The following is a 26,172-nucleotide window of genomic DNA, read 5'->3' on the forward strand; positions in this document are numbered from 1 at the left end:
GAATAGTCCGTTTGATTTTAAGCTGTACAAATAATGCAAACACTATTGTATGTTTTGCCGTATTTAGTCAGTGCATCTTTAACTGATTTATTAATAGTGTTATATTAATTTCCTATTTTACAAATTTGGAAATTTCAAAATATACCTGAAATTTCCAACTCGAAAAATCGGGAATATAACAATAGTATAACAATCTTGGTAATATATACTGAAAATGATGTTGTCTTGCATTTTTCAAAGTGTTGTCTATTTATTCGTGTGTTGCATTAGATGCCATCATTATGCATGATTATTTGGAAAACCGAAAAAATGCCATTTACAAAATTCATGATTATCTGGTTTCATCAGTTAGCAGCTGCCTTTGACTAAGTCGCCTATATTTTTTTGTTCCGGGCATTTCAAGTTTATAAGTTGAGCTTGAAAAATTGACCCTACCCACTTTTGAAAATTATAACAAAACCAATGTCAGTAGTGGAAACAACAAATTCAACTGACGATCAAAATGTTTGTGTAGTCACGGTAGCTTTTTTGTAAAAAAATTGTACACTAAATTTTGTTGGTCACAATATTCAGTTCCTCAGAGACATATCAATACATATATGTCTCTGATTAAAATCCTTTCTTGTGCTTGGTATTTTATTTTATATCTTTTGGAAAATTTTGTCCAAGGTTACTGCTTATTATTATTACAGCACGTGTTAACAGATGTGCTTGCAAGATCCTAATCTCAAGTATTTTAAATTGGCGCCAAAATATAAAGGTTAATTATTAGGACGTAAACATAGACAGACTTTTTTACTATCACATATCATATGCTCTCAATAGCTTTACACCGACACACAGAATGAAAATACGATACAATGCAAAGGTTAGTCACGGCTGCATAAATAATCACTGTAGATATTTGTTAGAGAGGTCAAGTGTACAAAAGCAAAGATCAGCAAATCCATCGAAAGGTGTTGTTCAGAGATCTTGCATACAAACCTGTAAGCTTGAGCCTGTAAGATACCTGTAAGATCGTTGTGGGGCTCATAGGAAAGGATCATATCCCTTTTTAGCCCACCATATTTTGGTACACTTTCAAAACTGATACAATCATCAATCCTGCATGATTTGGTGCAATATTTCACACAATTAAAAAGTTATATAGAAAACTATTTGTGTCCTCATTTTAAATTACTTTAATATACTGAGTGCCAATGAAAACGCAACACTTGGTTTTTTAAAAATAGAATTTATATTAGAAATGATAATCTTTCCAAATGAATTGTTCTTGAAAATTTACAATTTTAACAATAGATCAATAATGTTACGTCCTACCAATTAACTTATTCATGTTATCATTGTTTTCTATTTATGCATCATGTTTATATAAATGTTATTTTACTATTGTGTATGTATGTAAATAATTATTATCGTTGACCTGTTTACCTATAGGAAACAGGTTTACATCTGTTTCACATGATTGACTTTATGTTGCTGATTTACCTTGTATGAGTGTATTATGATATCACGTGACTGTTCAGTTCTACTATAAAAGGCTTCTGAAATTACTCTTGGGTGTTCATTCTGTCGATATACACAGAACGTTACGAACCCTTGGTGAAGGCAGCCATGACACTTATAATTAAGTTATAATTAATTAGTAGACATTGGTTACAACCCATAATTGTGGTTAAAGATACCCAATTATTGTGGTTAATGATAACCAGGAACTGTGGTATAACTATACCAATAACTGTGCCGGTTAAAGTATCCCACTAAATATGGTTAAAGTATACCAATAACTGAGGTTAAACTTTACCAAGAATTGTGGTTAAACTATACCAAGAATTGTGGTTAGAACTGACCAGTTGTTTTTGTCATTGTTACTATTACTATTACTATAATTAAAGCAGTCGATACAATCCGACCGCTAATAAAATCACTTATCCTTAGAAAATCTTGAGTTATCTAGCCATATTAACGATATCGGTTCATGCTCGCAACTGAGACACTTAATGCACTGAACCCAAAATTGTGGCGAAAGGCGAGCTCGTTACAATATCAAACAAAAATGTTTCATTGTCATTTTCAAGCGCAATAGATAAACGAAAAATCCAATGTCGAATCATCAACTCACAGTCCTAACAAAAAATGTAACAACTCCGTGGTGCCTCAGAAATCTCGACAGCGCCGTGGAATTGATCATCCCGGACGTTTAATTTGATCTGGAGGAATGTTATTCCACTTGTCTCGCAAAGCAAACTCAAGCTGACTTTATGATATTGGTGGTTGTTTTCATCGTCTAAACCTTGTCAAATCTGATTCAAAATTTGCTCGATCGGACCAAAATTTGGCAAAATGCATGACTTTTGGCAAAGGCGGGTGTCAAATGACTATGTAACCACCACTGACGGTTTTGGTACATAATGAATGATTTTTGGTCTACAGAATTCGATGTTTACGCCAGACGGCCGTTTAAATTAGATGTCACTAAGGAAAGACTGTGGTGCTCTTTTAACAGTTTATGCGCAAATGATGCTTTACTGAAATTGCTCCTTATGAACACCATTGAACTCTTGTGACATTTGGACAGCCATCAGAGTCGATATCGGATATGTGAAAGACCAAATGTTTTGGTCTTGCTGAGCGTTTCATGCTTTTTGTACCCTGGGATGTGGCTTATCATTAAATTATCTGTTTTGGTTGAAATTGTGGATAATTTGGGTTATTGTAGAGGCTACAACTTCAGTCTTCTCGTAATTGTATGCTGTGAAAGGCTACTTTAGATCATGCCCAAAACTGCATTTCGCTGGTTGTCTGAAAGTCTTGGCATTTACTCAGCTGTTTATTGCAGTTTCTTAACAATAAGGGCGGGAAAATTCATGACATAGCCAAGCTTTAATTGACAAAATCGTGAAAATGGTGCGTATGTTGAAAAGCGGTGAACTTGGTTTATGTCCGTTCAAAATTTCCCTTACGTCGCATTTGTTCCAAAAATCACTCTAACCGTAAAGTTGTCGACAATTGTCTTAAAAGTCATTTTCAACCAACTATACAAAGTTCTAATATAAATAAAATTAAAATTATAAGATTTGTTTTGAAAAATAAAAGTGTTGCGTTTTCATTGGCACTCAGTATAATAGTCCGAGATTACTCTGACGTCCAACGGCTGTCAGAGTAATCTCGGACTACTTTAATAACTGATACATGACTGACTCCCAATGAGGTCTATACTAATTTTAAACGCTTCCACAGTTTTTGATGAAATAACTTAAACTGGTAGTTTATTCCAATCATTAATAATACCATGTGAGAAATGTCTTAATCGAAAAGAAGTGTTACATCTAGGTTTTGCTAATTTCAAATTATGCCCACGGGTATTTGTGCTGATGACAGTAAAAAATCTCATAAGATCGATTCCTTTTAATATTTTAAAAGCTTGTATCATATCACCTCTACACAAAGCTTTAGAATCCTTAAGCCTTTAGGCATATGAGATGCATATATCCAGGGGTGTTTATCACAGGCACTTGTCTCAGAAAAAAAAAATCCTATATACCTTATTATAATAAGGTATAAAGGGAAAATAAATTCTGAGACAAGTGCCTGTGGTGTTTATGAGAGTTTACAGAACAGAGAATAATGTTTAATTATATATATATATATATTTTCATAAATGAATTTCAAAAAGTTTGAAAGAATGTCCCACAAGGTGACCTATCCCCCTTCGGGCAGTCAAGTAAAGGTTAATTTGATAAATCCATGTTATTGCTAAGTTCTATTTAATTTTGTGCATTCACAAATATGACAAGTATTGATAAATTATTTGAAGATGAGAATTTATTCTAAATGTAATAAACAGGCTAGAGCTATATAAAGATTTAAAAAAAAAAAACTTCAGAGATAATTAAGTTTCTAAGTAAAAAAAATCTGGCATTGGGTTTTGCCCTAGAAATTAAAAAAAAGTACACTTTACAAAAATAAAACACTTTACAATAAATATATACTGAATTCCTTACTTGTCAAACTTATCTATAAAATTAAATGGCATTTTAATTAATAAAGTCAACATTAAAAAAAATGCCATTATCTATGTATTTTTTTACTTGAGAATATCTTTGAATGCACAAAAAAAAATATCAATTGTGTCTCTTCATTTCATAATTAATAAAAGTATATTTTTTTTTACTTAATTTAAAACATGCACATGTGCACATGATTTTACACATGATTTTCCACTTTTAGATTGTCCAGATGGCTGGGTAACAGATCAACCAAACAAAAGATGTTACAATTTCATTTTTTATCCAAAATTACCATATGTGTTGGCAGCAAAATCATGTGCTGTAAGTATCCTTGCATTTTATTATTAAACAAACAATGTAACTTTTTATGCCCCTGTGATTCACTGCTGCATTCAATCTCAATAAGTCTATCTGTCTGTCAAATGTCTGTTACATAATCAAACATAAGGCCACAGACCACAATTAATTTCTCTATAATGTTTTGTATCATTAAAAAAATTGCACCATGCACTTTTGTCAATTTTTTTGTGTGTGTAGTGTAAAGTCCTAGTCCAAAATTCAGAAAGATTGAACCAATCACTTTTACAAATTTAGCCAATACACATCCATACCCCTATTGACAAGTCAAGAGAGGTTCCGAAAACTGTAAATATGACCTTTTTGCACTTGGCCTAATTACTCATTCCATATCAAAATCAGTTTAAATACAACATCCAAAAATTTATTTCACCTCTCTTTTTTCATTTCCACCCCAAAAAATCTTAAGAAATGAGTGAGGATTAGGGAAAGAAAAAAAATTAAGGAAAAATACACTCTGATTAAAAGGAACTATTCGTGGACAACGAAAAGTGGGGTCATTAATTGTGGTCTTGGGCCATAAGGAGATTTGGTATGGTTGCCATTGAGACAGCTATTCACCCTAATACAAATGACTTGGATATTATTAACCCTTTCCCCCATGAAGAATGTTTATTTTTAACATACTTGATTCACATGGGATTTTTCATTTTAAAAATAAGCAACCTTAAATTTGAAATGATATGGTTTTGACAAGTTATGGGAGAAGACTCATATAATGAAAATATTAAAGAAAACTATCAAAAATTATTCTTTCTCTAGCAACATTTTTCTGTGTGTAGCAACCTACTGAATCACTTTAATGAATTTTTGTCAGATCTTTTACAAATTTAGATGAAAACTTCCACTATTGATCACTTTTCAAAACCTTTGATGATTTGATTTTTTTTAAAGATGGAATAGATTAAGAAGCTAAATTTGTTGAATTAAATTACTCTTTAATGTTTTTTTTTTTTTTTTAATTGAATCGGTTTATGAGATATCTCATGGAACTTCAAAAAATATTTTACTATTCCAGGGGATTTAGGCTCATAATTTTTTGTAGAATTTGTGAGCTTCCTTTACAAAGTTTTGTCATTTATCATGAACACAGGAAGCTAATGATTACAGAAATCTTCCCTGACATTGCGCTATGTACTTCATATATATACATTTATCATATATTTAGTACAAAATACAGCTATTTTGTATATCTAATAAAGGTTCTTTTTCCAGTCTGTATCACCTACCCTGTATCGCATACCCTGTATCGCATACCTTTTTTTTTTTTTTTTTTTTTTTTTTAACTAACATGACTAAAGTCAGTTTTTTAGGGTTTTTTTTTGCTTAAGATTTTTTTTTTCGAAAAATAGGTATTTTTTTGGAATGACGTCATTGTTTGGTATGTGCGGCGTAAAGCAACAATCATTTATAAAAGTTCGCCGTGATATAGTCTTTTAGTGCTAATGCGGCGTAAAGCAACAATCATTTATAAAAGTAAACCAGTATAGGTCAATGTACGGCCTTCAACACGGAGCCTTGGCTCACATCATTTTTAGTATACACACAATAATTGAACTACAAATATGCAATTGTGAATTTCTAGAAAAATATGGAAATAAATAAAGAAGAATGTATTCCTTATTGCCCTTAACCAGAAATATTTATCATACACTGAGTTTACCAGCTCTTTATTACTCTAAATGTATGCACATTGGAAATTGTTTTCAAAACGAAGGATAAGATATACTGGATTGGTCCTAGACCCGATTGATTCTAACGTATCAATTGAATAAACAAACGACAACTAGTGTACATAGAATTAGATAAATTTTACTATTATGATTGTCTCAAAATTCATACTATAAGATATGATGCTGCATCTGCACAATCAACTGCGTGGTGTCATGTTATCCTTTGGTCTCTTGTGCAAGTTTCACAAAGATATCTCAGGAGTAAGACATGTCCTAGAATGATTTTAAAGTTTATTCTAGTCCTTAGTGGGTTTCACAAAGTGGTCCTAAATTTTTACATTTTCTAAAGTTGGTCACAAAGTAAGGACTACGCAAGCAGTTTCTAATGATGGTCTTGGGATAGTCACAAGTTTGTTTGTATAAATTACACTCTTTTTTTAGTAGTTTTGCAAATTATCTTATTATCATCATTTTATCAACAAAATAATGAAAAAAAATGATCATAAAAATTTACACCAATAAATTAGCTTTATATCTCTTTTTTCTCAAGTATTGTTATATTTAAGTGTTTGTTTAATTTCAGAAAGATAGTCTTTTTTTTCTCATTTTTATTTTTTTCAACACAATTTTGCTAGTATCAAAGGTTCTATTTAACAATTTTTGTCCTTTTAGAAAAAAAGTTATTCCATTTTTACTACAACACAATTTTCCAAATACTTACAAAGGGTATTTTTAATGCTTAAATATACTGACTGTATTTAATTTTTTATTAATTCACAATTGCTATAACAACATGTATTGTATTTTGTTTGTGGGCATAGATTGAATATGTTTTTATCAAATGTTGGCATAGGTTGAAGACACCGTCACGAACATCAAGTTTTTACAACATATTTTTTGGCACACTCAATGCAACTTTACAAAATACAAAACACTTAAATATATACAATAATAAACAAAATATTTTCAAAACAACAGATTGTAAGGTAACCTATGTGCATCGTATAAATAATTGAGCAGTTATTTTAAAGCTTTGAAACAAGACAAAAGCAGAACTGAAGGTAACCCAGTGCTATGGATCAGAAAACAGTTCATATACTATAATACTCTTCTGTTGAAATATATGATAAAGCGTATAATACATGGCAAAATCCGTATCACATGCCGTATCACCCTCGACCAATATCATCCCTCGGGCCTAAAGGCCCTCGGGCTGATATTGATGTCTCGGGATGATACGACATATGATACGGATTTTGCCATTTATTATTCTCTATATACTTGTAAACTGATAAGATTTTCTATTGACATAAAATGTATGAAATATTTCATTTAAAATTATGTTTCTTTTGTAAATTAATAGATATATTTATATTTTTTAGGAATCTTTCTCCAGTTTAGTCAGTGTAACAACAAGTGGTGAACACAGTTTTATAAATGAGTATCTCCTTTCACATGATTCAAATAGGTAAGGTGCATTCCATACGAATTCAAATTGTTATTGTTCACATTGCAATGAAAGATTTAGGTATGCTGTTTATTTGGTTTGAATTATCTTCAGATTTTGCCTAATGTGCGGACAGGAATTTTAAGTGTAGTCAAATTAAAAAGTATACCATATATATATATACTGTGGATTCATTTATTTTTCATGGGTACAAACTTTCTTGAATTGGAAGAAAATTTGATATAAAATTTCATTGTTTTGGCAAAGTCTGCAAACATTTTTTTTTAATTTTTTGATTCGTTGAACATTTAAATTCATGGTTTCCCTATTCCAATGGAAATTGATATCCAACAAATATTAATGAATCTACAGTATATAGATATAAAATGCCTAGAAAAATAACCTGAAGATAACCTAAATTTGAGCAAATTTGAATTAGTAAAATTGATTTATAGACATAAATAAAAAAAAATTAGAATGGAAATGGTGGATACGTCAAATTTAAGAGACAACAACCTCACCAAAGAGCAGAAAACAGCCAAAGGCCACCAATGGGTCTTAAACGTGGCTAGAAAATCCAGCACTCATACGTCATATTTAAATATTATAATGCTGTATTTAATTTTCTTTTGAAGGTATGAATGGTATACAAGTGGAAGAAAAGATCTTAATAATGGTTATGTTTGGGAAGGGGAAGGTGTTAAAATCAGCGATGTGAGACCTCCTCTTGACCTCTGGATGCTTGGGTACCAGTATGTTCCACAGGAAAGACTAATATATAAATTTGATCCTACTCGTAAGTTCTTAATTAAATTTTTAAAGATAAAATTGAGAATGGTAATGGGAATATGTCAAAGAAACAACAACTCGACCAAAGTGCAGACCACAGCCGAAAACCACCAATGGGTCTTCAATGCAGCAAGAAACTCCATCATCCAGTGGCGTGCTTCAGATGGTCCCTAAAAAAATGTATGTATGCTAGTTCAGTGATGTCATACTAAACTCTGAAATCTACACAAGAAGATGACTCCTCTGTTTTTAGTGTTTAATCATATGGTTATATGAGGGACAATCAGACTAACACCTCAATTTTATTTGTCTATCAACCTCATAGGGCAATCCAGGGGGGAAATTTGATTGATTATATAGGGAATCATTGAAGAAAGACTGGAGTGGGTCCACTTTTTAAAAAAAAGTTCTGGATCTGCCACTGACCCATATTTTTGAGAAGTTGAATTTATGGATTGGTGTTTGGAGCCACTTTCTAATCACAATTTGCTATTTTCTGGCAGCTATTTTTTTATAGACCTGTAGCCGGAAAACTGGAAATCGTAGTCTATGAAGATTTGAGTCAAATGCACTTAGCACTTTTGGGGTTTTAACCTCACTATTCCTTAATATTAGTTGTAAACCATTTTTCTTGGATTTCTTGTGTACAAGGGAACCACACATTTGAATGTGCAACAAATTTCTAACTTCCTAAAGGAATGTATGCAGACTACGCCAAACCATGAAATTAAATATCTACAAGATACAAGTTTTCCACGAGCCACTAAGATTGGTACCCATGAAAATAAATGAATCCACAGTAGTACATAATCATGAATTCATAATCTTTCATGATTATATGCAAAATAATGCACTCTGAGTACAACAGAAGCCACTGAGTCCCCAAAATTGGGAGAGATCCATTTGCGCCAAAAAATAAGTCCTTTTGCTCCACAATTTTTTCTCTCCAATGCTACATTTGCGCCACATGTTTTAAAATTACATGGTATCATTTGCGCCAATTATAAAACCTACGATTGCGCCAATTAGAAGAAAAATGACTTTCCAACTCCTTTATTCATACTTGGAAACAGCAGTTTACACTGCAGAGGTCTCCTTTTTGTCAAGCCTTCAACTTTAGTCGAAAAAGCGAGACTAAGCGATCCTACATTCCGTCGGCGGCGGCGGCGTCCACAAATATTCACTTTGTGGTTAAAGTTTTTGAAATTTTAATAACTTTCTTAAATTATACTGGATTTCTACCAAACTTGGTCAGAAGCTTGTTTATGATCATAAGATAGTATCCAGAAGTAAATTTTGTAAAAATAAAATTCCATTTTTTCAGTATTTTACTCTTAAATGGACTTAGTTTTTTTCTGCTGGGAAACATAACATTCACTCTGAGGTTAAAGTTTTTAGTATTTTAATTACTTTCTTAAACTATCCTGGGTTTGTACCAAACTTGGACAGAAGCTTGTTTATGATCATAAGAAAGTATCCAGAAGTAAATTTTGTAAAAAAAATAAATCCATTTTTTCCGTATTTTACTTTTAAATGGACTTAGTTTTTCTGCGGGGAAACATTACATTCACTCTGTGGTTAAAGTTTTTAAAATTTTAATAACTTTCTTAAACTATTCTAGGTTTGTACCAAACTTGGACAGACGCTTATTTATGATCATTAGATAGTATTATGAAGTAAATTTTGTAAAAAGATAACTCCATTTTTTCTGTATTTTACTTTTAAATGGACTTAGATTTTTACCAAACTTGGACAGAAGCTTCTGACAATCATAAGATAGTATCAAGAGTAATATGTTTTATTGATTTTTTTCATCATTTTTGTTGAGCCTGTGATTTACAGCAAAAGTAGGCGAGACACTGGGTTCTGCGGAACCCTTACAAATTTTCTGAAGCATATCTTCTTCTTACTGCTGCTGCATGGGTACTTCCCAATTTAATGTATGTAGTAGCTTGTAACTTCACTTTATTGTCCAAAACCACAAACATTTTAAAAGGATGAAATGCATAAAACAGTTCATAATAATTCCAATTAATAAAAAAGCCCATACACATGTTCGGAAAAAGGGACTGTATCATTATATGCGGCTAAAACATCATCAGCAAAAACTTCTATTTTCTCCTTTATTGGTATATCTTTATCAAAATGTTCAGTAAAGCAATTAACTTTATTTTCTCTCTGTACATTGAATGTCTAATGCATTTTAAGTCATTTCTCTCCAAATGCTCATCTTCATTGTGAAATATCTCCGAACATATGACATTTTTTAAGCTGATATTAAGAAATATACTTTATTAATCATTAATACATGAATATATTATAGATATTTGTACAGGTAAATTGGCGCAAATGAGTTCCGAATATTGGCGCAATTGATACATTTGGAAAACAAAATTTGGCGCAAATGATACCCATGAAAAACAGTAATTGGCGCAAAAGAACTGCTGCCCCAAAATCTTACAATACTTAATCCATAAAAATGATTTGTCTTTTAGAAAATGGTTACAGATGGTATATAGGTCAAGACACTATTAAAAGAGCTTACATCTGTGAAATAGGCCAGGAAGAGGCTTACAGGGTCCTTATACAGAGAAGAGATTTCAGTAAGTAAATTTGATTAAAAAGTGATTAGGTTTCAGGGGCTTTGATGTACATGAAATGAGTTTAATGAGATATTGTAAAATAACTATATGCAAATAAATATATTTACCGGTAGTTTTATTTCAGCAGAGATTATTTTAAAAGTATTTGAATGTGTTGTTTTCATTTTTTCCATTTTTGCAATACATATATATATATATACAAACAATAAAAAAATGTCTGTGTAATATGAAATGTATCACAATATTTTAAAGCTGCAAAAAGTAGTCCCTGCAAGTTAGCGGCAACACATATAAATGTGAAATTTGGATGCTAGAAATTAGTATCCCTGTTACAAATACCTTTCTTGTGTGATATTGTAAAAACATTAATTTTTCGTGGGGCTAAAATATTGTGGTTTTGGCTCTATGTAAGATTTCATGGGGATTTAATTTCGTGGTTTCCAGTAAATAAAATTATATATGTCATATGAAGGTTAAATTTTTGTGGGGTTTTTAATTTCGTGGATATATTCTTTCCACGAAATAAACAAAATTAAATCCTCCACAAAAATTCTGCTTTTACAGTATTATGGAATACTTAGACAATTATCTATCTTTTTTTGGGGATATGATTGCTTTTAAGTAATCTGTAGACTTATACCATTGACTCAGCGCCATGCCCACACATCAATGGTTTTATTCTAAACATCAAGGAACATCTCAGATTCCTCAGATTGTCTTGCTTCAAATGGCATATAAAACCAAAAGGATTCTCATAATCTTCATGTGTTGATATTTCACTTGACTTGTGTGTGGGTGTTTTTAAAATAACACAGAAAATCAGAATTAAGGGGGTTCGCGGGTCTAAATCATTTATATAGGATTTCTCTATATTTTTCTATATACAAACTTTATCTTATAGTTAATAGAAAAATAAAATAAAAAAGTGGGGTCACCGTTCATTTGCGCTCACAATCTGCCTTCGAAAGAAGCATACATTTTTGTAAAAGTGGGTTTTTTCTGTTGAAGTAATAGGAGAAATAAAGTTAATATCGAAATAAAAAAAAAGAAACTTATTACAGAAATCGCTCAAATTTTACAATAATTTAGTTTAAGTACAGCTTATATGGAAATCATATTAAAAAATATAGGTCACCGATGAGTTGAAAAAGATATTTCAATTTTAAAGCAAAAAAATGACAATTTTCCACCAAAGGGAGATAATTTGGAACTTTTTCAATGATGTATACATTTTAAAAGTCATCTGGGGACAACACGAATTGATTGTTTTGAATGATGTTTGTACCATATGATAAAGTAACAACTACAAAAGGTCACAAATAAAATTTGTAATGAAAAACAAATGTTTGATTTTTTTCTGAAATTTTTATACCCTCGAGCCTCCTTAAACAGTATTTATATTTAGTGTTTTTATAAATTTAGAAACACTTTAGAGGGAATTCCCCAATTTTGATAACATGCGAGAGTTCTCTGAATTCCGATCAATAAATCTATTTCTGTCATATAAGTACTGAAGTGGAGTTTTCATATATGTCACCATTATGAAACTAATATTTGATTGTACTTCCATAGAGAAATGAAGGTCGTTTAATTAATATTTTATTTTATGTCCTTGCTACAAATCACAAGTCTAGGGTTTGTTTATGTAATTAAGTGCATGCATATAGTTTTCTTGACTTGAAGGGGTATCTGATTGAATGATTGCTCTGGATTCCCCACTCCATTGATTAATTTAAAACTTGAGATCCTTGCTATTGAAAGTTATTGTTGTTGTGTAACCTAGAATTCATGTCACAGGCACTTGTTTCTATCCATGGAAGGACCCACTATCAATGCATATTTACGAACATACGTTGATAGGGGTTCTTCCCATGGATAGAAACAAGTGCCTGTGATTCATGTAGGAAAATAGGTGATAGGTTAGTCAAAATAATTATGACATCTTAGAAGGCTATTTTAATTTTTTGCTTTGATGCCTTCCTTCGATGTAAGGCGTTAAAGAAAAAAAATATAATAGCCTTTCAAGATGTCAGTATTATTTGGACTAGTGATAAGGCTAGTCCAAATAATTATGCTGTCTTGGAAGGCTATTTTAAATTTTTGCTTTGACGCCAAAAACGTAAAGGAAAAGAAATATAATAGCCTTTCAAGATGTCATAATTATTCGGACTATATCTTGAAGATAATATCTTCATCTTTATTTGCAATTAAAATCAGTCATTACAAATATTTTTACTTGTAGCTTTTGGAACACCATACCTTAATCTGGATGAAACAGCAAATGGTCCAATTTTTGACTCTGATGGTGTGCCAGAAAATATTTGGTTTCTAAGATCGACGAGGTCGCTATATTTAGAATGTTTAGCTATAGGTTATCCACAGCCTACCTACAGATGGCTTAGAGGCCCAACATTCGAACAAATTTCTGAAGAGGTACAGATAAGATAAGATATTTTATTGGTTTATAATCCAAAATTGCAGGATTGATACCAAAACAATAAACATTGCTTATACACAAACATACAAACATATATATCTGACCACATTTATAAGAATTAATTACAAACGAAAGTGAACCAACGCCTGGTGAGTCTGTAGTACAGTAGAGTCCATAAAGTGGATACCTTGGGTATGCAGGGTTGATTTATAATCATTATCATGTTGTTGCAATAGAGATAGTAATTAAAATTTATTTCAAATGATTTTTGTAAAAAATAAATAATGTTTTTAAAATCACGTCCTTTAAGCGTTCATCCCCAAGATACGGAATCATATGCAATTGCATTCGGATCCAATTCCGTCATTTAGTTAACTTTCTGGTGTTTTAGTTTGTTGTGGATGTCATGGATTTTATCGGCTAAATAAGGGCAAATATGAATGATCTTTCATACTTCTATTGTTCTAAAATTAAACACATTAATTGGACGAAGCACCAAAATACACACACCAAAATAAAACACATGCCTTTTGAGTGATAAGGGCCAAAATATCCTGACACCAAAATTTCCCAATTTACCGTATAATAAGATCACAAATTACATTGTAATAACAGCAAGCATTACACTGTCATAACAGCATACATTCCATTGGAATAACAGAATACATTACATTTTAATAAGAGCATACATTACATTGGAAGAAAAGCATAAATAACATTGTAATAAGAGCATACATTACATTAGAAGAAAAGCATAAATAATATTGTAATAACAGCATACATTATATTGTCACAAAAGTACATGTTACAGTGTCATATAAGCATAAGAAACATTATAATAAGAGCACACATTACATTGTAAAAACAGCAATCATTGCACTGTCATAACAGCATACATTACATTGGAATAATAGAATATATTACATTGTTATAACAGCATAGATTACATTGTAATAACAGCACACATAACATTGTAATAACAGAATACATGACATTGTAATAAAAGCAAACATTACATTGTAATAACAGAATACATTACATTTTAATAACAACATTCATTACATTGCAATAACAGCATATGTTACATTGTAATAACAGCATAAATTACTATACAATTAAAGACTTTGTATGCAGTTGATACCAGGATATATTGGCCTGAAAGAAATATATTGACTGAGGACGAAGTCTGAGGTTGATATACTTCTTTGGGTTGATATATCCTGTATTGACCTCATACAAAGGCTATAATTGTTATATTATTTATTTCTGACCATATTTGTATCAAAATTGTCATTGTAATATAATAGATCATTTGGTTTTGTTGGAATTTCAGATATATCAACAACATATAAGTTGTTATTTCATCTTTTTGGGTGTTTTTTTTTTCTTTAAATAATAGATCAAACATATGCACTTTTTGAAAATCTTTAACAATATCATGAAATTCATTACATGACGTCACAAAGTATATTGGTATTTAGATATACTAAAAATAATGGTGCAATATACTTTTTTAATATCTGCTATTTTCTATCTACCTTAGGAAATATAGTTTAACATGTGACTATCCTTGAACTAATAAAATAAGTTAAAATATACGAATTAATAATATAATGTCGTAACAGCATACATTTCATTGTAATAACAGCATACATTTGTTGTAATAACAGCATACATTTATTGTAAAAACAGCATACATCACATTGTAATAACAGCATACATTACATTGTAATAACAGCATACATTATATTGTAATAACAGCATACATTATATTGTAATAACAGCATACATTACATTGTCATAACAGCATACTTTATATTGTAATAACAGCATACATTATATTGTAATAACAGCATACATTATATTGTAATAACAGCATACATTACATTGTAGTAACAACATACATTATATTGTAATAACATACATTATATTGTTATAACAGCATACATTACATTGTAATAGCAGCATACACTATATTGTAATAACAACATACATTATATTGTAATAACAGCATACATTACATTGTAATAGCAGCATACATTGCATTGTAATAGCAGCATACATTATATTGTAATAACAGCATACATTACATTGTAAAAGCAGCATACATTATATTGTAATAACAGCATACATTACATTTAGGAGATAACTGTATTGTATTTTAAGCTCCGACTGCATCAATTGGGGATTTGATGGTCGCAAATTAATTTTACTGGCGACGCGTTAGCGGAGACAGTAAACGGGTATTTGTGACCATCAAATCCAAAATTGATGCCTTTGGAGCTTAAAATACAATATTGTTATCTCCAATCTAATGAAACTGACAGAAAACAACGTTAAAACGTGTTTTCAAAATCTGTCATATGCCGTCTGCGCTTGCGCGTAATGTCCCATAACATCAATTGTTAATTGATGTCATGTAAGAAATTGATGTTATCCAATCAAAATGAACGTTACAAATGTTGTTGCATTAGAATGTAATATCACATTATAATAAACTATTTATCTTATGTTTCATTAAAGGTTAAAACAGCAACAGACAGTAGATACACACTTACTAATGGTAAACTGACAATACAAAGCCCTGATGATAGAGATTCCAGATATTATAGATGTGAAGCAAGTAATCCACAAGGGAAAATCATCAGTAATTATGCACAGCTAGCTATGGGAAGTAAGTTTGAAAAAATTACTATCTTTAGGGGTGTAAAATTTGTCTGTCTGTCTGTCTGTCTGTCTGTGAATGAACGAGTGGAATGAATTGAATGAATGAACAAACAAACAGACAAACGAACGAACGAACGAATGAACGAACGAACGAACGAACAAACGAACAAACAAACGAACGAACGAACGAACGAACGAACGAATGAATGAACGAACGAACGAACAAATGAATGAATGAATGAATGAATGAATGAATGAATGAATGAATGGATGGATGGATGGATGGAATGAATGAACAAACAAATGAAGGAACAAACAAACAACAAATGAACAAACAAACGAACGAATGAATGAACGAATGAATTGAATGGAATGAATGGAATAATGAATGGAAGAATGAAATATGAATGGAATGAATGGAATATGAATGGAATAATGAATGGAATAATGAATGGAATGAATTTGGAATAATGAATGGAATGATTTGGAATAATGAATGGAATGAATTGAATGAATGAATGAATGAATGGAATGATTTGGAATAATGAATGGAATGGAATAATGAATGGAATGAATGGAATGAATGGAATGATTTGGAATAATGAATGGAATGAATGGAATAATGAATGGAATGGAATAATGAATGGAATGAATGGAATGATTTGGAATAATGAATGGAATGAATGGAATGAATGGACTGAATGGACTGAATGGAATGAATGGAATTAATGGAATGAATGAATGAATGGAATGAATGGAATGAATGGAATGATTTGGAATAATGAATGGAATGGAATAATGAATTGAATGAATTGAATGAATTGAATGAATTGAATGAATTGAATGAATTGAATGAATTGAATGAATGAATGATCTTTGCTGGAGCCTTTTGTTTTATTTGATGATAGAATTTTGGATTCGTGTATTTTAAAGATATGTGAATTAAAGACTAATTTCCAAATTTATTTTCAGCGTTGGGAGAATTTCCAAACTACTCTGATGCCCCAGTTACAGCATATGCATATGAGGGATCAGTTGTTCTTTGTAGTAAAATTAATTTTGAACCATGTAAGTTTGATGTTAGATTATAGATATAAATGACTACATAAAATTGTCTGTTAGATATTGCAAACGTTAACATGATTCAATGAATTGTAAAGTGACTTTAGAGAAGGTGGCATTTCATAGTACTGTGGATTCATTTATTTTTTGTGGGTATCAATTTTCGTCAATTGCTGAATTTGAAAACTGCTCAGTATATGAAGACATTTGATTTTATGGTTTTGCCAATCTGTGTATACAAAACCTATTGAAAATATGATTTTTGATGAAACTTTGAATTTGTGGTTTACCTGTTACAAGGAAAACCAATTTGAAAATTGGTTTCCAAGGAATAATAATGAATGCACATTATCAGCAAATTTAGTTCAAGTAATTGCCATGAAGGTTGTAGTCAAAAGACGAAGCTTGTGGATTTAAAACATTGAATCAACATGAGAACAATCATCATTCTAAAAAAGACATAAAGTCAACAGCTCACAAAACATTCATTAGAAGATTGATAATTTATAAAAATATATTCCTTTTTTCCAAAAACTGTTGTGGAACTTAGTTGCTCCAAATCAACATGAGAAACATGAAAAATTAATGTAATCTGTAATATTATTTCCACTATAGTATTGAATCCTTACAGAATTAAAAGTATCGAGTTTGATTCTAACAGGAACAGCTTTAGTGGTATTGTTTATAACAAAGGTTCTAGGGGAACTTAGGTGGGACAAATATATGATGATGCACTGATAGAATTCATATATTTCAGCTGTTGTATATAATTGGGAAGAATTCATAAATTTCAGCTGTTGTATATAATTGGGAAGAATTCATATATTTCAGCTGTTGTATATAATTGGGAGCGATACACTGGATCAGGAGGAATACCACAAGATATATTTGTAGAAAACACACCACACCTCTTCATATCAGCTAATGGGAGATTGTATTTCTCCGAGATATCAGAACAGGATGAAGGAGACTATTATTGTCGTGTATCTTTATCAGGAATATCGGACTCAGTAGTAGGAACGGCACAGCCACCTAGTGCTGTCAGCCGACCAATCCACTTGGATGTTGTAACTCAAGGTAATACACTTTTAAGTTATTTTGCCCCATTTATGGGCATTATGTTTTCTAGTCTGTGCGTCTGTTCGTTTGTTCATCCATTTATTCATCCCTTCCTCCGCCCTGCTTCAGGTTAAAGTTTTTGGTCAAGGTAGTTTTTGATGATGTTGAAGTCCAATCAACATGAAACTTAGTAAAGATGTTCCCTATGATATGATCTTTCTAATTTTAAATTTTTAGGGGTTTCATTTTTTTCTCCTCATATTTTCAATTTTCAAATTTTCAATTACACAGTATTGCGCAATAGATTTATAATATCTTTGACCACAATTGTTTTGTGTCAGAAACCTATATTATGTCAAAAATTTTATCACAATTCAAATTTTAATCCAAATTCAGACAGTATCAAGCTTGAATATTGTGTTCAAATTTGCCCCAACTGTTCAGGGTCGACCTCTATGGTCGTATCAGGCTGCGCTCGTCGAAACATGTTATTTATTTTCATCAAATATTACTATTAATTGTACATCCTTTGTTTTACAGCTTCTAAAAATGACTGGGGTCCACTTATCCAGGATGATTTCATAAATGTCTTCCCAAATCCACCAGTTCGAGGACAAGGTGTGAGATTGGAATGTTTTGCCTATGGATCGTAAGTATTCTTGACATTTTCTACAGTTGTATTTTCAAAGCGCTTACCAGAAAATTCCACTTGATTTTTATCTTGCAATGCTTGGAGTTGTCAGCTAATAGCAGCATTGGTAGATCCTGTATCCAGTGGAATAACTAATTATTTTTTTTTTATTTTGTGCAGTAAATTCACATACAGTTAAAATCTTTATATTGAAATTCTATATATTGTTGCCATAGAAATTATAAATCTCAAAATAATGCTTAGCTTAAAAAAAAATTCACTCACCAAATTCCTTACCCATTCTGTACACGACCTTCTTGATGTGTTTAACACCATTTTGCAGCTATTTTAAACGATTGTAAATGTATTTGATATATTTGATGTATTCAGAAGAGGGAAGATTCAAGTTTAACATAATTTCAAGGATTTATATTCAATTTCACATTTTTTTCTTACTCATGAAAGTCACAAAAATTTACCTCTCTCGAAAATTAGTAAGTTTACAGTATTTTATTCTACACTGTTTTGGTCTGGTTTGGCATTATTAGATCTTATTACTTATAAACATTTCCTTTCTCATATTCTAAGTCACATAGAATTAATAATTTGGTTAAATAGTGTATCTGAACCAAAGGTAGCTTAGCTATTTCTCTCAAGGTATTGGGTATTGTATATCCTATATTCGATGCTTCATTGGCTTCAGTACATTTAGTTTTTTCTGTTGAGTTCAGCACAGAAAATCACTGCTTTAACCAATTAACTGAAAAATGCAAGACAAATCTGTGTAAATATTATTTTTTTTAAGGAGGGGCTTTTTTCTGTGATAAAAGTAAGGATATATAGGAGTTTGTTTTGGAAAATCATTCATACAGCAAACCATGTTATTTGTTAATAACTACATGTATCTAAAATTATACCTTTCAGAGCCACCAATTACAAAGAAAATTGGAATTTTATTTGGTCCCGACGGGGTGGTCTCCCTTCTAAGGTTAAATTTGCTGACTTCAACCGAGTACTCATTTTGGAGAATGCTCAGGCAGAGGATGAAGGATTATATACATGTCTGGTCACACGAGGATCAGGGTCACAGAGCAAAGACTTTCAACTTATATTAAACAGTAAGTAATTACCAGCTGTGCCCTCATAGTCAAGGTCATTAAACACCCCTGCAGATAGTACCAAGAAATGAAGTATTGTACACACAAGTCTTTCTACTGTAATTATATACTGTTGATTTAGTTTTTATTTCTGTGTCCTATTTTCTTAGGTCATGAAAAAATTGTATTTATGTTTTCTTTAATGGTTTTGCAAAAGTCTGATTACAAAGCCATAGAAAATGTACTCTCACCTTGTTAAATTTTTAATTTGTATAATTTGGCAGACCTCGTAATTGCAGATATTTTACAGCCGAATGCATTGAGTGTGTAGGTAAAGGTAATATCTTTGGTTAGCTTGCTTGATAGCTGAACCATGAAGTCATTATAAGGTTAGATATACTACCCTCTTTTTGAAGTTGTCTAGTCCTACAGACAGATACATTAGAGATCTGTTGGACTAGTCTACTCTTAAAGGAGGGTAGTTTCAGCTGTAAGAACCTGTTGAAGTAAATGTAGTCAAAATGTAACCTGGTAAGATCTGGTGGAAGTTTCTTTTCTTATTTATGGCATTTTAAATGGACAATACAAAATAAACATTTGCTGTCGATACATTTACTTTCGTTGATACCAATTTTAATGGTTTGGGAAGAACTTGCATTTTCATGGATATTTGATTTCTTGGTTTTGCCAAGATCGCCATACATTCTGATAGAAAATTAGTTATTCGTTGTACATTGGAATTAGGGATTCCTGTGTAACCACAAAATCCTCGAAAAAATTGGTATCCAGAAAATAATAATAAATCCACAGTAGTATTAATGAAGCTAACAGAAAGTAGATTTTTTTTAAATCAATTTTAAGAATTATATAATACACAAAGAAGTTACCAACGCAAAAGTGACAAATCAAAAGTTGTCAATACTTTTAGTATACCGTGGATTTACGCATTTTTGTAAGTAGCAATTTTCGTGGATTGGGGAAAACTTATATTTTCCTGGATTTTTGATTTCGTGGCTTTACCAATCTCTGCCAAAGTCTATGGAAATTTGTAATTTGTTGAACATTTGTATTCGTGGTTCACTTCTGCCCATGAAACCAACCAAAATTGGTATTCAACTAATGATAATGAATCCACAGTAGCTTTCTTAATTAGGGGCCATATCTATACTGCAATAATCTTATTCTCTTGTTTATTATACCAATGTTTAAATACAATATACCTTTTTTGCAGCAAAGCCATATTTTTTAAATCCACTGAAGCACCAACATGTAGACATCGGCAGTCATATCAGCTGGCAATGTCTAGCTGACGGCAATCCAACCCCGGAATACAGCTGGTATCGTAATGGTACAATGATCCTACCTAACGACCCAGATGTAGTTATTAGCAGGAATGTACTTACTATAAGTACTGCTGACCCTAAGAAACATAGTGGAATGTATCAATGTGGAGCTACTAATGTCTTAGGTCAAGTCTTAAGTTCTGCTCAGTTAAGAGTTTTAGGTAAGTTTCTGAATATGAGGGTTTGGAAGGGGTTTACAGAATAGAGAATACTGTAAATTCAGAAATTACTGCGAAAATGTGAAATGGTTATAAATTTAATAATTAAACCTGCTTTTAAAATCACATTTTTGTCTATAGAGAATCATGAAAAAGCGATAATAAATGCATGTTTAATTTTTGAATTATTAGTAGTTGGCCAAAAATATACAGAATAGAGAATAAAGACCTAAAAAATTTAAGAATACAAAAATGAAGGACCCCATACATCCAAACCCTCATATATTTGTATATCTGAAGAAAGACTTTCATTTTAAAATTCAGATTCAATGTATTTGTTCCTATCTTACACTGTATGATTATCTTTGATAGATTTCATTGATTGACAGGTTATGACACACAATTTATTTGTGTCCATAATTTATATTTATATTCAAGTGTCTTCATAACACAAGATAACTCTGTAAAATCAGCTGAAAGTTTTAATCACGTTTTATTGTTATGAAAATATGAAGCATCTCAATGATCAAAAACAGTGTTTGTTAAACTGCTATATATATCTAACCAGTTTTTTTAAGATAATGAGTCTGGTTCAAGCATTTTTGAAATTTGCTATTTTTGTTGAAAGCTAGGTCAAAGTAAATATTTTGTCAAAATATAAAGAAAATTAAACAAGCTGAATTGATTTTAGCCAAGGTATAAGGTACCACCTTAAAGTGCCTACATTGTGCTAAGTTTAATTCAGCAAATTTTGAATAGAGATTGTCATAGAGATAGCAAACAGACGGATGATGAGTAGCAAAATTCATTTCCTATCATCTGTGGGGCATCTAGGAATAATTATAAAAATTGGAAACATTTAACTTCTTTTGTCATCTTGAACATGAACCCAGTACATAATGCAAATAATGGATACCAGGATAAACTGGAAACTGCATCCAACAGAAAGCAAATAATAGCTCAGGTTTGCTCATATCTTTGTTTGCTAGGACACTTAGCCTGATGCAGCATGAAATTATATACGTAAGTTAAATGAATGATTTTATATTTATATTCCATCAACATTTAAAGTGCCTACATAACACTACAGGGAGATAACTCTGATTTCAGCATTTGCTCCTTCCTTCACAAAGAATCCTCTCCCACAAAGTTTAGCTGGTGCTATTCGTGGAAATATCTCAATACCATGTCACCCTGAAGCATCACCAAGGCCTTTTATTAAATGGGCTAGGCAAGATACATTTGGAAACTTGCAAGACTTGTCTGTGCAAGTGATTACAGGGCCAATCGTAGATAACACAGTTCATTATAGAATGAACCTGAATGGAGACCTAGTTATTACAAATATAGGGAATGAAGATGAAGGGACTTTTATCTGCATTGCTACAAATGATTATGGCGAAGACCAAAGTGCTTGTCAACTGTCAGTACAAGGCAAGTATTGAATGTCTGATGAAAAATCAATTTAATTTTAACAATAAACAATTCAGAAGCTATTTGATTTAGATCTCATCAAATAAGGATATTAAAAAAGGAACTAATTTTTTTAAACAAGTCAGCCAATGTTTAGGTTAGAAATCAAAAATTGAACAATCATTTCATTCAGACAGTGTTCAGTGAATATTTTCAAAATATATATTTTATAAAATATTAAAAATTACATAATTCGTCTAAGAATGAATTTACATATAGTATAATTTATTTTAAAGAATTTTAAATCATTGCATTGTCGTTCTCTTTGAATAAATCAAAATGTGATAACATTAAGACTAAACTATAATGAAACATTTACAATTACAAAAGGGGATAATATCACATTTTTTATTTCATTACTAAAGGGAGATAATATTACATTTTTAGCTCACCTGGCCCGAAGGGCCAAGTGAGCTTTTCTCATCATTTGGCGTCCGTCGTCTGTCGTCGTCCGTCGTCGTCGTCGTCCGTCGTCGTCCTGCGTCCGGCGTTAACTTTTACAAAAATCTTCTCCTCTGAAACTACTGGGCCAAATTTAACCAAACTTGGCCACAATCATCATTGAGGTATCTAGTTTGAAAATTGTGTCCGGTGACCTTGCCAACCAACCAAGATGGCCGCCATGGCTAAAAATAGAACATAGGGGTAAAATGCAGTTTTTGGCTTATAACTCAAAAACCAAAGCATTTAGAGCAAATCTGACATGGGGTAAAATTGTTTATCAGGTTAAGATCTATCTGCCTTGAAATTTTCAGATGAATCTGACATTCCGTTGTTAGGTTGCTACCCCTGAGTCAGTAATTTTAAGGAAATTTTGCTGTTTTTGGTTATTATCTTGAATATTATTATAGATAGAGAAAAACTGTAAACAGCAATAATGTTCAGCAAAGTAAGATCTACAAATAAGTCAACATGACCAAAATGGTCAGTTGACCACTGTAGGAGTTATTGCCCTTTATAGTCAATTTTTAACCATTTTACGTAAATCTTAGTTATCTTTTAGAAACTAGTCTTAGTTATCTCTCTGAAACTACTGGGCCAAATTAATTGAAACTTGGCCACAATCATCTTTGGGATATCTAGTATAAAAATTGTGTCCGGTAACTTGGCCAACCAACCAAGATGGCGGCCATGGCTAAAAATAGAACATGGGAGTAAAATGCAGTTTTTGGCTTATAACCCAAAAAACAAAGCATTAAGAGCAAATCTGACAGAGTTGAAATTGTTGATCAGGTCAAGATCTATCTGCCCAGGAATTTTCAGATGAATTGGATCATCGGTTGTTAGGTTGCTGCCCCTAAATTGGTAATTTTGAGGAAATTTTGCTGTTTTTTTGTTACTATCTTGAATATTATTATAGATAGAGATAAACTGTAAACAGCAATAATGTACAGTAAAGTAAGAACTAAAAATGAGTCAACATGACCAAAATAGTCAATTGACCCCCTGAGGAGTTATTGCCCTTCATAGTCATTTTTTAACAATTTTCACAAAATTTGTAGATTTTCACTAACATTTTCCACAGAAACTACTGTTATAGATAGAGATAATTGTAAGCAGCAAAATTTTTTAGTAAAGTAAGATCTTCAAACACATCACCATCACCAAAACACAATTTTGTCATGAATTCATTTGTGTACAATGTTTAATATTAACATAGACCAAGGTGAGCGACACAGGCTCTTTAGAGCCTCTAGTTTTCATTGCTAAAGAGAGATAATATTACATTTTTTTCATTGCTAAAGGGAGATAATATTACATTTTTATATCATTGCTAAAGGGAGATAATATTACATTTTTATATCATTGCTTGTCATGTTGTATTTGCAGATGGAACAACATTATTCAGAAAACCAAACAACTTTTATAAAAATTATGTCCAGAATGACACTGTGTTTATAAACTGTGAAGCTTCTTATGATCCAGCTCTAGATCTTATTTATGTTTGGAAATTCAATGGAAAAAGAATAGATATGGAAAAGGAGTCTTATTTCTTTACACAAGTATGTTTCTGTTACTGATTAGGAAAAATTGTTATGAGGGGGCTATGATGAAATCACCTTGTCGGTCTGTTCCTTAATAATTTGGTAAAAAAAGATGGGTATGGGTGAATCCAACCTTTTCTAACTTAAGGAATGTTTACACATGCATTTATGTTAATATGCTTGTGAAAATACTACATTCATTCTTCTTTTTATTAACTTATTTTATTTACATCATATGAAACTATTAGATAACATTAATCCTGTATTTAGTATAAACAAAATTTGTAAAATGTATATTTTGTGTCATTATTTCTTGGAAATATGGCACCAAATTTAGCTTCATAATGCTTTACAACCATACTTTTGACACCTTTTCAGTTGCATGTACTTCGTTATTTACTTCCTTTTTGTCATGAACATAGATATTTCAGTGATCTTGCTAGCCCAAAATAGAGGGACACCACATCCAGTCCCCTTAATAATGTGCCCCTTTACCCTCACAATTGAATGAACAATTTATTTAATAAGTCATGCACACATATATAAAATTGTTTGTCACAGATTTCTAAGCAACTACAATTTTTAGTTTCTTTATTTATGTCAACAAGAGTCATCTGGTTTTACCATGTTACACATTCTCATTTCCTCTATAAATTTTCAATTTCATGTCTTCCAAAATCTTATATTTTTACAAAGGGATTAAAATTATTGTAAACTCAGAAATTATTGCGAGATTTTTATTAATGCAAATTATGCGACTAAGTGAGGGTCGCAATAATATGAACTGGCATTCTGATGCCTGATGTCAATAGACATATCTCCAGATGCACATTTTTCAGAAATCACAAAAGTGGTAGTTAAGTTCGCATTTCTGTCAATTCTTCAAAATTGCAATAATAAATGCACACAATAATTTCTGAATTTTCAATGTCACATAGTTCATTTTGTTTATCATGTTTATTTTTATATGAACATTTATAGTGAAAAAAACTAATGTATGTATTTAAATTTTCAGTCTTTCAATCCAGTTGGATTATACATCAAACCATTACAATACTATCATGAAGGGGAGTATGAATGTACAGCACTAACACCACTCAACTCAGTCAGTGCTGCAGGGATAGTGGAAGTTCAAGGTAGGTTCATTTGACAGGGAAACTTGTATATTATGGAACTATCATTTGATTTTTATGTGAAGGGGGATGGTGTGTGTCTTGTGTTTACGCTAATTATTCAAAGTTCCAATGCATGTACTACGTTTCCAGAAACTTAAAATATAAATTTCCAGAATTTGTATATATTACTTTACAGGAAATTTACCTGGTAGTAAATTATAAATATTTCAATATAAAACTTGAAAACAATTAAATTGGAACGCTAA

The 26,172-nt window shown here is 31.3% G+C and overlaps 1 protein-coding gene across 1 annotated transcript in view; it reads left to right on the forward strand.

The window, feature by feature from the left end:
* Positions 1–462: 462 nt before the first annotated feature.
* The window catches only part of LOC134705953 (contactin-3-like), a 41,646-nt gene continuing 15,936 nt past the window's right edge, over positions 463–26,172 (forward strand). Inside the window, exons 1-16 of the mRNA XM_063564666.1 lie at positions 463–504; positions 826–868; positions 4,231–4,331; positions 7,423–7,508; positions 8,123–8,283; positions 10,772–10,879; positions 13,122–13,312; positions 15,840–15,990; positions 16,956–17,051; positions 17,877–18,122; positions 18,645–18,753; positions 19,660–19,853; positions 21,064–21,336; positions 22,444–22,767; positions 24,637–24,809; positions 25,807–25,927. Of these exons, the coding sequence (XP_063420736.1) occupies positions 463–504; positions 826–868; positions 4,231–4,331; positions 7,423–7,508; positions 8,123–8,283; positions 10,772–10,879; positions 13,122–13,312; positions 15,840–15,990; positions 16,956–17,051; positions 17,877–18,122; positions 18,645–18,753; positions 19,660–19,853; positions 21,064–21,336; positions 22,444–22,767; positions 24,637–24,809; positions 25,807–25,927 (2,419 nt within the window). The remainder of the gene's footprint in view (positions 505–825; positions 869–4,230; positions 4,332–7,422; positions 7,509–8,122; positions 8,284–10,771; positions 10,880–13,121; positions 13,313–15,839; positions 15,991–16,955; positions 17,052–17,876; positions 18,123–18,644; positions 18,754–19,659; positions 19,854–21,063; positions 21,337–22,443; positions 22,768–24,636; positions 24,810–25,806; positions 25,928–26,172) is intronic.

This window comes from Mytilus trossulus, chromosome 2 (genome assembly GCF_036588685.1).
Source record: "Mytilus trossulus isolate FHL-02 chromosome 2, PNRI_Mtr1.1.1.hap1, whole genome shotgun sequence".
NCBI lineage: Eukaryota > Metazoa > Mollusca > Bivalvia > Mytilida > Mytilidae > Mytilus > Mytilus trossulus.